This window comes from Chanos chanos, chromosome 11, assembly GCF_902362185.1.
Source record: "Chanos chanos chromosome 11, fChaCha1.1, whole genome shotgun sequence".
Taxonomy (NCBI): domain Eukaryota; kingdom Metazoa; phylum Chordata; class Actinopteri; order Gonorynchiformes; family Chanidae; genus Chanos; species Chanos chanos.
In genome coordinates, this window is record NC_044505.1 from 19,344,260 (window position 1) to 19,357,321 (window position 13,062).

General features: G+C 42.0%; 1 protein-coding gene across 1 annotated transcript; it reads right to left on the reverse strand.

Annotated features, from left to right (window-relative positions):
* Positions 1–608: 608 nt before the first annotated feature.
* Positions 609–1,469, reverse strand: LOC115824046 (gastrula zinc finger protein XlCGF7.1-like). The gene has a single exon (XM_030788124.1). It carries the CDS (start codon positions 1,346–1,348, stop codon positions 704–706), a length of 645 nt encoding a protein of 214 aa, XP_030643984.1. The 5' UTR covers positions 1,349–1,469; the 3' UTR covers positions 609–703.
* Positions 1,470–13,062: the final 11,593 nt, after the last annotated feature.

Sequence of the window (13,062 nt, forward strand, 5' to 3'; positions counted from 1 at the left end):
ACTGGTGATTTCAATGTTTTTGTATTGTTTTTACTTGATAGCTTCAGTTTTAAGTAAATAAATAAGACCTGTTCTCCTTAAATATGTTTTTTCCATTAATATCACTAGTAAGCAACAATTAATATCCTATTAACAAGGGTGAGCTAGGACAATAGAAGACTTTTACAAACACATTTTTGAAGGATACAAATATCATCTACATATCGTTATTGACAAAATCCAATAAAATATCGAGATATCGTTTTTTGTCAATATCGCACACCCCTCGATTACACAAATGAATCTAACTTCTGCATCTAAGTGTGACACAAAGGTTTAAAACACTAAATGAAGTCACACTTTGACGTAATTTCTGAACTAACCGGAAAACACATTTTTAATGACATTCTCTTCCTGTAGGGGACTGCTACAGTATAGACATGATCATCACAAACAACAACAAATGAATTGACATGGATTTCTTTCACACATCCCAGGTTAAAATGCAATACACTCCTTAAATCGAAAAGTGATTAATTTCATAAAATACTGGTTAAGGGCTGCGCCAATAGTACATATAAGATGACACTGTCACTAAACTCAGTCTTCCCTTAGAGAAAGGCAAAGAATATCAATTCTTGACAACTGCAGAGCAAACTAAAAGCAGTAGTTCTGGAAGAGCTGTATTAAACAGTGGGAAATAATGTACAAGCTCCAAAAATCATCATACGCATACATGTCTCTTGAGGACATGCTTCTGAGTAAAACTCCTCCCACATTCCATGCACTTGAAAGGTCTCTCTCCCCTATGTATTCTTTCATGGGTCTTGAGGTTACAAAGGAGACTGAATCTCTTCCCACAGACTGTGCAGCCGAAAGGCTGCTCTCCGGTGTGTGTAACCTGATGTGTCTTCAGACTGCTCTTGGCTGTGAATGTCTTTCCGCACTGCTCGCACCTGAAAGGCCTAACTCGAGGTTTGCTCTGGACGTGAGTCTTCACGTGACTCTGGTAGGCCCCAGAAGTGGGGAAACTCTCCCCACACACCGTGCAGATGAATGGCCCGTGACACAGCTCGTGCTCCTTAAGCTTGTCGGCGTCATTGAAGAGCGCCAGGCACCATGGGCATCTGTGCAAGACCTCCTGATAGTTCTGTGAAGCGTCGTTCACATTGGACGACGAGGAGCCTCGATCATCTGAGGCCCATTCCTGACTTTCCTCAAAGGAGCAGCAAGGGGACTCGGGGAAGTCCATGCTATAACTGACGGGTTTTAGAGGACGGAGCTCAGGGACCAATTCAGATGTGTCTACTTTTCCTCTTCTTCCTCTACAGAACATAGTTTTATGCTTTGCCGCCAGGATGTCTATCATATTCTGGTCCTTCCTTGGACGTCCCCTTCGAGGTCGAAGAGCTACCCAGTCGGCCTGCAAACTCGATGCAGTGCTATGGTCCTGTCCTGGTATTGCGTTTGCTGGTTGTCCAGTTTCGGAGTCATCGAAAAGGTCTTCGGGATCGTTCACTAGGCTTTCGTTTTTATGAGGAGGTGAATTAGGACTTTGCTCAATAGTTTCTGAGCACTGCAACAAAATTAGGTAATAGGGAATTTACATTAAAATACAACAAACAAAGGCACAGATTCTTGTGAAACTAGCATGATGAGTAACACACTTCATAACAATGCAAGCAAACCATAATACAGCTCAGGATATGCACTATGCTCCCTGAAATGGTTTACAACTTATTGCCAAAGAACAGGGGGAAAAAATATCAACAGACCTCATTTTTCACAGTCACAGTCTTTGATGATTCACTGTCACTATCCACAGGTGCCCAGTAAATGCTCCGATGTTTTAAATCAGATGTTTGATCCAATTCGCAGCTATCCTCATGCGCTAAGATAAGATAAGATTAGTACATTCTGTAATTATGACCATTTCAGACAAAGATTTCTTTTGTCACACTAGTATTGAAATGCAAATCCAAAAGCATTTGCCACATCTTTTTGAACAATGAAATAACTACATTTAACAGTATGTGCACCCGCAATGCATATAATGGATCAGTTAGGAGGTCAGTTTGCTGCTTTTTATGAAATACACTCACCTGGCTCGTCCACTTTCGCTCGGTCGTGAACCTGAAGTTCAACAGAAATGTTTAGAGCTTTCTCATTCAACCTTTCACCTCGTGCAGCCTCAAGCTCGCGCTCCATCAGTACTAAAGATCTCCTGAGGGCATCATTTTCTTTCCGTAAGGCAAGAGCGCTACTGTTGACTAATTTAATTATTTGTGCAACAGCTGCATTTGCCAGTCCTTCAAATATGGATACTAGCTCAGATTCAAAAGTTTTGTAAGAAGACATTTCTTTATTCTGTCTTTAAAAACACAGGCTATGTGCAGAAGCTATTAAACCCTGTCGTCTGTCGACGGACACATTTCCGGATGACCTTCTACACTGGGATACATTTCAAAGTAAAAGTGGAACAGCTCGCTCCCACGTAAAGGCGAAAGGAAACCTTTAGGAAATTAGAATAAATTCTATAAACGCATGCCTAGTATAGAACAAGGTACAGTAACTAGAGTTGTAACCGTCACCATATTGAAAAAGATCCAAGAGTATAAAGTTCTCTTTCGTTTCTAAGGCGAAGCCACCCTGCATTCTATGTTGCATAGGGAGTATTTACGCTATTACGCTATTTAGCTTAGTTTACCTGCATTTCGCGGTGACGAAGAAGTAGCGTCACTATTTTCGAAATCAGTAGACTTTGAGGTTATAAAGTAGTTTTATCACTCACATAATGGGATAGCTTTGAAAGATGCTATATCCGCTCATTTCCCTCGACAACCTTTTAACAGTGTAATCATTAAAATCAAATTTGAGCAGACAAAACCATAAAGTGCAACTGTAAAACAAAAAGGATAGATAAAGTTCATTGTTTTGATTGCCACTGTGGCTCAAATCTTCAACAGCACATACACACAAGCCTGATCAGCATAACAGCATGGCTTGCATGCTTTTATACGATTTATTATTATTATTATCATTATTATTGTTATTGTTATTATTATTATTATCACTATTAATACTACTACTATTACTAGTAGTAGTAGTAATAGTACCGTACTCCCAATTGGGAATGCTAAATATGCACTAAATTGTGTTATTGGCAATACACACATATATATATATATGTGTGTGTGTGTGTGTGTGTGTGTGTGTGTGTGCGTTTATGTATGCATGTATGTATGGCTCTTTACCAGTAAAAAACATCCTGTCACTCAAATAAACAGCTGATTACTGATGCAAGTTCCATATTGGTCACTGTCTCATGCTGAGTCGGGTGTAGCAACCGGCGCCACAATGTAATAAATTATGAGTAATTAGAATAAATGTCTTCTTGGTCTTTTCAGAACAGTTTCTTCCTCCTGATTTCAAATGAGGCTCTTGGAAACATGGGGAAAAATTGACAAAGGGCAATATATCACACTACCTGATCATGGCACAGCGGCAATCCCATTACCTTTTGACGTTGTTTCTCTACAAATTTTAGTTACTTTAAAACATAAATTGTTGTCTGACCTGCGGTACCTTATTAAATTAGATTAAATTTATATTTTTCATAATTTGTGGCACTGCGCTACAGGCCTAATCACGTGCGTACTCCTTAAACCTCACTTTATCGTACCCACCAGAGCCGCATGTCACAGCTGCCAAAGTATTCATGCTCTTACGATGATAAATCTTTAGCTATTGTGCAGCAACTAGCGGTGAAAAGACGAAGCATACCAAGGTCAGTATATAAACTCTCCAGTATTCAATATTATTGGAGTTTTATTGTAAATTACTCCAACACACATGTGAAGGGACAAGGACCTGGTTGCTACCTCGTACAGATTGAACTGATCTAGACTTCACTGCAATAAGTGAACCCTGGAACATCCCCGGGAAATCTGTGTGTTTCTCAATTCGAGTATTAGGGATGAATATGGCGTGCAGTGTGTGGATAGCTACAGCTTCAAACAGAGCGTTGGAGAGTAACTCGGTCACCTCTCTATTATAGTGAGAACAGACAATTGCCGTTTAGTTAATGAAGCATGCACTCGACAGTTCGACCCTCCTAAACAAAAGCAGTTTGACTTATTTTGAAACACAGGTGATACTTGATACGTTTTGGTACATGATGTATACTGACAACTGAAAATACCGGTACCGATACGTAGACACTGCATGATGCAAATAAAGGGCTAAAATAAAAGGAACACCCCACCCGAGTCTTTTCTCTTTGAAATACCTTTATAGAGAGAGTGCTGTACGCCATGTTTACTTTAGACGCCCTTTGTTCAACAGGTGAATTGCGTACGAGACGCGACAAAATGAAGATCTCATTGTTTACATCGAGAGAAGACTTATTGTACGTTTAAAGTTGACTGAGCGGCAAGGGTGGAGTAAATGTCACAAGCGTGTTATTTTCTCCTTATTTATTGCAACATTACAGCAACTGAAAAAAAAATCCAGCTCCAGAGAATCACAGTATACACGATCAACCTATAAATACGTATTCAACGTAATATAATCACACGTTTCAGCACAACTGAACTGTCAATACCCACTTTTTTTCCAGCTTTCTTGTGTTGTTTAGTAGCACTCTGTTCACTCTGCTTTCTCTTGATCACAGAAACTGACAGACCTGGGGGTGGGGTGGGGTGGGGTGGGGGCACTCTGACTCAGGGGCAGAAAAGAGCAGCCAAGAATAGAATAGAATAGAATGCTTGACGGTTTTATTTGGCAAGGTTCCATTGCGAGGCACCCGATTGTTACGCAATTCAGTAATGTCAAAGAGAGTGCGTGCATTATTCTGTTTTTGTTTTTTTGACTTGAGTTCAATGCAACTGCTTAACCACAGTGCGCTATGACATAAATGAAATCACCTCCGAGATCGTGTCGTGTGGCACACCTCAGTCCATATGAATGACCAGTAAAAGTATAATATTACAGATTCACCTAATCATAAACACACTTATTAGCAGAATATGCCTTCTAAAAATTTCTAACCTGGCCATGGTACCGAATGGAACTGTATGAATCCATTTTAGTTCCCCGTACTCAGAAAAGGCTGCTGTTGATGAAAGAGTAGCAGGAGCCGGTTAACAGTTTTACTATTTGCCATTTGTAATGGAATTTGGAGAAAGTGATTGGTGGATGGATAATTCAAAGTTGTAATCAAGTGGTCTTAAAAGTATGTGAATTTTAATATGAGACCTTTCACAGATGCGCATTTGTGCAGTACACTCCAGCTTAGAATGGCTAGCCAGTCCAATCAGTTAATACAGCACAACCTATACAAATCCTAAACCGTCAGTTATTCCTCTTCTTGTTATGGTTCCTGTTAAGCTCTCACAAACTCATTTTACATTCCTGTTTTACAATGACACGTGCAAGCTCCCTTGACAGATGACAGCTGAACGGTACCTGTCACTCAGTGACACAAACCGCACCCTCTTTGCCAAAATCATAGATCAAAGAATGAAAACACAAAGAAATGAGTTATCTTAAAGCCCAGTACACAGAGAGCCACATAGCTTGTTATATAAAGCAGGAGGATAAGAGAGAGGTCATAGGTGAATGGCGAGAACCGTGTGAGCTAAAAAAGGGCCACAAACAACCTAATTAGGGGTATAGCACAATGGCGGTGTGTAGAGAAATGGGTCAGAGCCCACAACTCATTGGCTCACTCAAAAACACACCTTAGAAAAAGACATAAAGAAATGCTGCGTCAAAATATGTTCTTCTTCAAATACCATTTCTCTGTGAGAGTTTATACTCGCTAAGCTCAGCAATGGAGTGGATATCCATATAATCAGTCATGGAAATATGGAACTATACTTGGAGATATAAATGAAGATGTAAATATTGGAGATGTGAGATTCAGTTAATAAGAAATGTCTTTCTGGGAACTTGAATAGCTAAGTAGATGTGGAAAATATTTAAGCATTAACACTGCCTTAACGTATACTCTGCCTAATCAAGTCTTAACCTGCAATACTAAGTGTCATTTTAGGTTGAACAGTGAAAAATAACAAAGAGGAAGTTATGCGAGAATGTGATAGTTGAGTGTGTGCAGGGATGTGCCTGAAAGCCCAAACGAAGAAGTATTATTGATCTGTTGTAACCTCTATATAACCAAGAGTATCGGTCAGTGAAGTGTCTGTAACCTTGGGTGAAAATATTTTAGATTAGACAAGTGAAACTGTTAAAGGGATGTCAGTTCGTAACCATTTGTCATGGTCTAAAATTGTGTCTGTATCACAGATAAAATCATATGCCAGACAAAGGGAAGTTGTGAGGGAGCGTTTCAGGCTAACTCAGCAGTTCTCCTTTGGGAACATGTTGTGTTGAAGTTCGGGGACTGGACAGACTGGTCCTGCTCCCCCATCACACCACCTCTAAAGTTGTTTGCGTCACTGTACAGATACTCTGTCACTCTCTCTGTTCGGAGAGACTGTGCTCACATTTGACGAGAGGGCACGCTCCCATGATCATGCTGTTGGAATAAAGGTAAATGATCGATCACGTCTGAAGTTTGTTGTCTCTGAGACTTAGCAGCTCTACATAAGGAGACCCCAGATTTCCCTTACATAGAACCACGTTAAACGAATCATAATTCATCATCACAACTGACACATTACCGAGGGACATTTTCAAAATCAGGCTAATTTGACCAATCATCATTATTTTATGTTTAAAGTAAACAATGTAGCATATGAACATTGCTGACATACTGGCACAAGCATGTACACAATGTATGTGGCAGAAATAATTGGTTTTCATTGAGTATTTATTAATTATGTTAATTGTGTTAATTAATTTTTAAGATATTAATTATGTTATATTAATTACTAACCCTTAAAGATTTTACATATGCACTGCTTGGAAATCTTTAGAATATAGAGGGTGCAACAGACTTAAACATAATTAGGAATATGCAGAGCATAAGAGTAACAGTATAAATATCAGTTGATTTCTGTATAAATACATTTAAATGACAGAGGAACATTTACAAAAAAACTGTTGGATTTCATAAGTGATTTTTCACGGTGATTAGTACATATGTATGAACTGTTTCTTTTTTTCTTTTGATAAAGCGCATGTGTGAAAAAAAAAATCATTAACTGTGGCATTCCTTATAAGATCAAATAAAATATTAAATAAGACATTTTATTTTAAAGCACTTGTAAATATGATTAAATAAATTAAGAAGCAAAATAAATAAGAACTAAGAAATAAGTACATGTTAAAAGTAACTATGTTAAAAGAACTTCTCATAACAATGCTTCAATAAATTAAATAAATGCCCTCATGATACTAAAATTGGTAAATATTGTCACATAAATCACGCAGACATCCAAGGGTTCAGGTACATATTGAAAAGTGACTAAAGTGAAACATGGGCTAGCTACACAGTACAGTTGCAAGTTAGAATCAGCAGACAGTGCAGGTATGAAAAGTGTGAATTATGATTACAGTGTCAGTTTGCAAGGAGAAAAGCCCTTCTGTGTTTGTTAAAATGCATTCCAGTTTAGAACAGGCCGTTCCGAGTGGTGTACTGGACGTTATAGGATCGCCTTCGTCTCCATCGCCTCCTGATTGCACCACAACAGCCGCAAAGTAAGCACTAGAGAGAGAGAAAAGGGGAAATATTATATTAAGTAAAGGATAGGTCAGGAACATTGTCTATCACCTGATCAATAAATGTACGTAACCATGTGGATATGACAGATGCACTGCTTGCTAAAATCTGTAATGCAAGTGATGATGCCCATATTCTCAATACAAACACATTTAAAGACTACTTACACAAAGGAGGATCCACAGAGGAACGAGGATGATGGCAATACCACAGGGGATGATGATGGCTAAGGCCCAACCAGGGAAACCTCCAGAGTCAGTGCTGTTTCCAAACACCGTAGTATTTAGGACAGTGGGCATGACAGTGATCGGCTCTGTAGTGGCAGGCTTTGTAGTGGTGGGCTTCGTAGTGGTGGGATTTGCAGTGGTAGTTGTGGTGGTATTTAAGAGACCTGGAGGACAATATGGAATTCCATAAAGCAAATACATAAACTTTTACAAAATTATTACCAGAAATTCACTCTGTATGTGAAGACAGTGATCCAGTTTTATCCATGAGTGAAACATACCGCTAACTTTGAGTATCTCAGCCAGGAAGCCACTGGGTGTGTTAATGTCTCCCTCCCGGTAGACATACACAACATTAGCCAGGATAACTGTGCCATTGCTCCTGAAAATGCATCAGATAAATGCACAATCAATAAACTGTCAAAAGTTTTCATATTAAAACACAAACTGTATTGTGCTGCTTGTGCAAGTCAGTTAATAACCAGTTCTGGTTCACTATGTGGTTTTTATTCAACAATCAAATGCAAACTTTGAAATTTAGCTTTAGGGTGTCCAGCTGAAAATGTAAAGGAAGTTACTTACGTGAAGTTAGCCCTCTGGAAGACAAATGGCTGTGCCCCTTGTTCATTCAATATTACGTTCAGCTGCAATACAATTTGAAGAAAAAATGAAACGTAAGAAAAAAGATATTTGAGAAATACTGAAAAGACAACAACTTTGATATCTTGTTGTTTAAAATGGCTTGCTTTTTAAACATAACCTTGAAAGAGTAAAGGTAATTTAAAAATGAAACTACCCTTAGCCTTGTTTGTGAGTTCATCCAGTATTAAAACTCTGACAAATACTCACCAGATTATTGATTGAGTCCTGGATTGAATTGTATGTGCTCTCTCTGAGCTCAAATTTCTCTGACATGCTCACATTGCTGATACCAAATGCAAAGGTAAGGGCATAGGAAGTGTTGTTTAATTCTGAAAAGCAAACAAACACAAATATTACAAAGCAGAAGCAAACAAATCCTTACTAATTTTAATCACAGAATTTAAATGTCAGAATTTATTATTAATACCTGTTTTCATATTTTGTAATCAATATAAGCAACCTGTCTTGAGTTTGAACCTTATTATTTGGGGAATGGTTGGACATGGTCAAAACATATCAGTTTGAGGCGAAGAAAATGTTAGAATATTTGTACCTTGTCTATCTTAAAATCAAAAGTACATTAGACAAAGGGAGGAAATGGGATGACATACTGATATAGGTGATGTTCTCTATTCTAACAGGATTGTTGAGGGACTGTGCTCTAACTGCTCCTATTGTCCTGAGACGTGCATCAAGGAGTGCACTGGCTGCATTGAGAACCTCAGACTCAGTGGGAACTGGCCTCAGGGTGTTGAACACCAGTCGAATATAGATTAAAACAGTCCCAAGACTGCAAAAGAGCATATGAGATAATTGTTATGTCAAGATGAAACAATGATTGAAAGTATAGTGTGTAAAGTAAAGAAATCCAACAAAATTTAAGTACATACACAGTTGGCACTTCAGTGGTGCTCTGGGGAATAGGGCTTGCTGTTGTTGGTGACTGAGTAGTTACTACAACTGAAAAAGATTAAAATTATTATGAGATGAAGAGTACAGGATTAGAGTATGCAAAAAAGAGTATGATTCTAATATTCCAAAATGATTATAATACTTGCATGATAAATCCATCCTATCATTCAATTAAGAGCAACTTACTGATTCTCCTAATTTCATTCAAGAAGCTGACGGGTTGTTTGGCATCCTGCTCTTGGAAAACATACTCCATGCTCCCCTCAATCTGGGCTGCAGCACTCCTGCAAAAGAAGCCATCCTTTAAGATACCAACCCAGGTCCATCCAAGAAGCACTTCTTCAGATGAAGAAGCTGAGGACAAGCATGTAAAAATGGCAGTGGCAACACTGCATCTCACTACAAATACGGCGCTCTCCATGCACTTACGTGAAGTTAGAGCTCTGCGGCTCAAACGCTGGCTGGTCGGGCTCGTTCAGCAGAAGGTTGAGCTGCATGGGAAAAGGGAAGAGCTTAGTCAAACTGGGGCTGGCAGAAACAGACTTGACTCTGGGCTGCCTCATAAGAGGTGGCAGAGTGGACTCACCGCGTTGTTGATGGAGCTTTGTATTTGGGGGTAGGTGTCGTTCCTCAGATCGGGGCTGGCAGGCACGCTCAGGTTGCTGATGGCGAATGTGAAGGTGACGGCGTAGGAGGTGTCTGACAGTTCTGTGGAGCAAAGGAATGTTGTCTTTAAATGGTTGGCTCAACAAGAGACAATTCTCCCAGGGACCACATGGCGTGAGCGGGCCAATGAGGTGCGTGGAATGGGAGAGCAAGACTTACTCAGGTAGGTGACATTCAGCACTCTCACGGTCCCATTGAGGCTGGAGAGTCGAGAGTCCAGCAGAGTTGAGGTAGCCTGGAGCACCACGCTCTCGCTTGGCACAGGTGAGGAGGCGTTGAAAAGCAGCCGGCTGGTGACCACCGCAGACGTCGATCTGTAAACAGAGCCATTTTTCAGTTGCATTGCAAGGCAGAGCAATTTCTTTCCTTCTTTACTTTTCTTCCTCATTTGAAAAACAGGCCAATGAATGAAGCTCTTTACACACGTACATGACTGCAGGGCCTGTGGTGGTGGTGACGGGAGCAAAGGTGGTTGTGGTCTGACCTGCAAGCACAAGAAATTACAGCTTGGTGACTGGGATGAAGTGTCCTAGCAGCCCAAGAGAAGGTATCCCTTGTGACCTGAGCGTTCAAGGCCCAGCAAACGCGTTGAGGGGCTGAGCGAGGAATAAGCAGCACGCCAACATGATGGGCCAATGTCAAGAGCAACTTACTGATTCTCCTAATTTCATTCAAGAAGCTGACGGGTTGTTTGGCATCCTGCTCTTGGAAAACATACTCCATGCTCCCCTCAATCTGGGCTGCAGCACTCCTGCAAAAGAAGCCATCCTTTAAGATACCAACCCAGGTCCATCCAAGAAGCACTTCTTCAGATGAAGAAGCTGAGGACAAGCATGTAAAAATGGCAGTGGCAACACTGCATCTCACTACAAATACGGCGCTCTCCATGCACTTACGTGAAGTTAGAGCTCTGCGGCGCAAACGCTGGCTGGTCGGGCTCGTTCAGCAGAAGGTTGAGCTGCATGGGAAAAGGGAAGAGCTTAGTCAAACTGGGGCTGGCAGAAACAGACTTGACTCTGGGCTGCCTCATAAGAGGTGGCAAAGTGCACTCACCGCGCTGTTGATGGAGCTTTGTATTTGGGGGTAGGTGTCGTTCCTCAGATCGGGGCTGGCGGGCACGCTCAGGTTGCTGACGGCGAATGTGAAGGTGACGGCGTAGGAGGTGTCTGACAGTTCTGTGGAGCAAAGGAATGTTGTCTTTAAATGGTTGGGTGAACGAGAGTCAATTCTCCCAGGGACCACATGGCGTGAGCGGGCCAATGAGGTGCGTGGAATGGGAGAGCAAGACTTACTCAGGTAGGTGACATTCAGCACTCTCACGGTCCCATTGAGGCTGGAGAGTCGAGAGTCCAGCAGAGTTGAGGTAGCCTGGAGCACCACGCTCTCACTTGGCACAGGTGAGGAGGCGTTGAAAAGCAGCCTGCTGGTCACCACGGCAGACGTAGATCTGTAAACAGAGCCATTTTTCAGTTGCATTGCAAGGCAGAGCAATTTCTCTCCTTCTTTATTTTTCTTCCTCTTTTCAAAAACAGGCCAATGAATGAAGCTCTTTACACACGTACATGACTGCGGGACCTGAGGTGGTGGTGACGGGAGCAAAGGTGGTTGCCGTCTGACCTGCAAGCACAAAAAATTACAGCTTGGTGACTGGGATGAAGTGTCCTAGCAGCCCAAGAGAAGGTATCCCTTGTGACCTGAGCGTTCAAGGCCCAGCAAACGCTTTGAGGGGCTGAGCGAGGAATAAGCAGCACGCCAACATGATGGGCCAATGTCAAGAGCAACTTACTGATTCTCCTAAGTTCATTCAAGAAGCTGATGGGTTGTTTGGCATCCTGCTCTTGGAAAACATACTCCATGCTCCCCTCAATCTGGGCTGCAGCACTCCTGCAAAAGAAGCCATCCTTTAAGATACCAACCCAGGTCCATCCAAGAAGCACTTCTTCAGATGAAGAAGCTGAGGACAAGCATGTAAAAATGGCAGTGGCAACACTGCATCTCACTACAAATACGGCGCTCTCCATGCACTTACGTGAAGTTAGAGCTCTGCGGCGCAAACGCTGGCTGGTCGGGCTCGTTCAGCAGAAGGTTGAGCTGCATGGGAAAAGGGAAGAGCTTAGTCAAACTGGGGCTGGCAGAAACAGACTTGACTCTGGGCTGCCTCATAAGAGGTGGCAGAGTGGACTCACCGCGTTGTTGATGGAGCTTTGTATTTGGGGGTAGGTGTCGTTCCTCAGATCGGGGCTGGCGGGCACGCTCAGGTTGCTGATGGCGAATGTGAAGGTGACGGCGTAGGAGGTGTCTGACAGTTCTGTGGAGCAAAGGAATGTTGTCTTTAAATGGTTGGCTCAACAAGAGACAATTCTCCCAGGGACCACATGGCGTGAGCGGGCCAATGAGGTGCGTGGAATGGGAGAGCAAGACTTACTCAGGTAGGTGACATTCAGCACTCTCACGGTCCCATTGAGGCTGGAGAGTCGAGAGTCCAGCAGAGTTGAGGTAGCCTGGAGCACCACGCTCTCGCTTGGCACAGGTGAGGAGGCGTTGAAAAGCAGCCGGCTGGTGACCACCGCAGACGTCGATCTGTAAGCAGAGCCATTTTTCAGTTGCATTGCAAGGCAGAGCAATTTCTCTCCTTCTTTATTTTTCTTCCTCTTTTCAAAAACAGGCCAATGAATGAAGCTCTTTACACACGTACATGACTGCGGGACCTGAGGTGGTGGTGACGGGAGCAAAGGTGGTTGCCGTCTGACCTGCAAGCACAAAAAATTACAGCTTGGTGACTGGGATGAAGTGTCCTAGCAGCCCAAGAGAAGGTATCCCTTGTGACCTGAGCGTTCAAGGCCCAGCAAACGCTTTGAGGGGCTGAGCGAGGAATAAGCAGCACGCCAACATGATGGGCCAATGTCAAGAGCAACTTACTGATTCTCCTAAGTTCATTCAAGAAGCTGACGG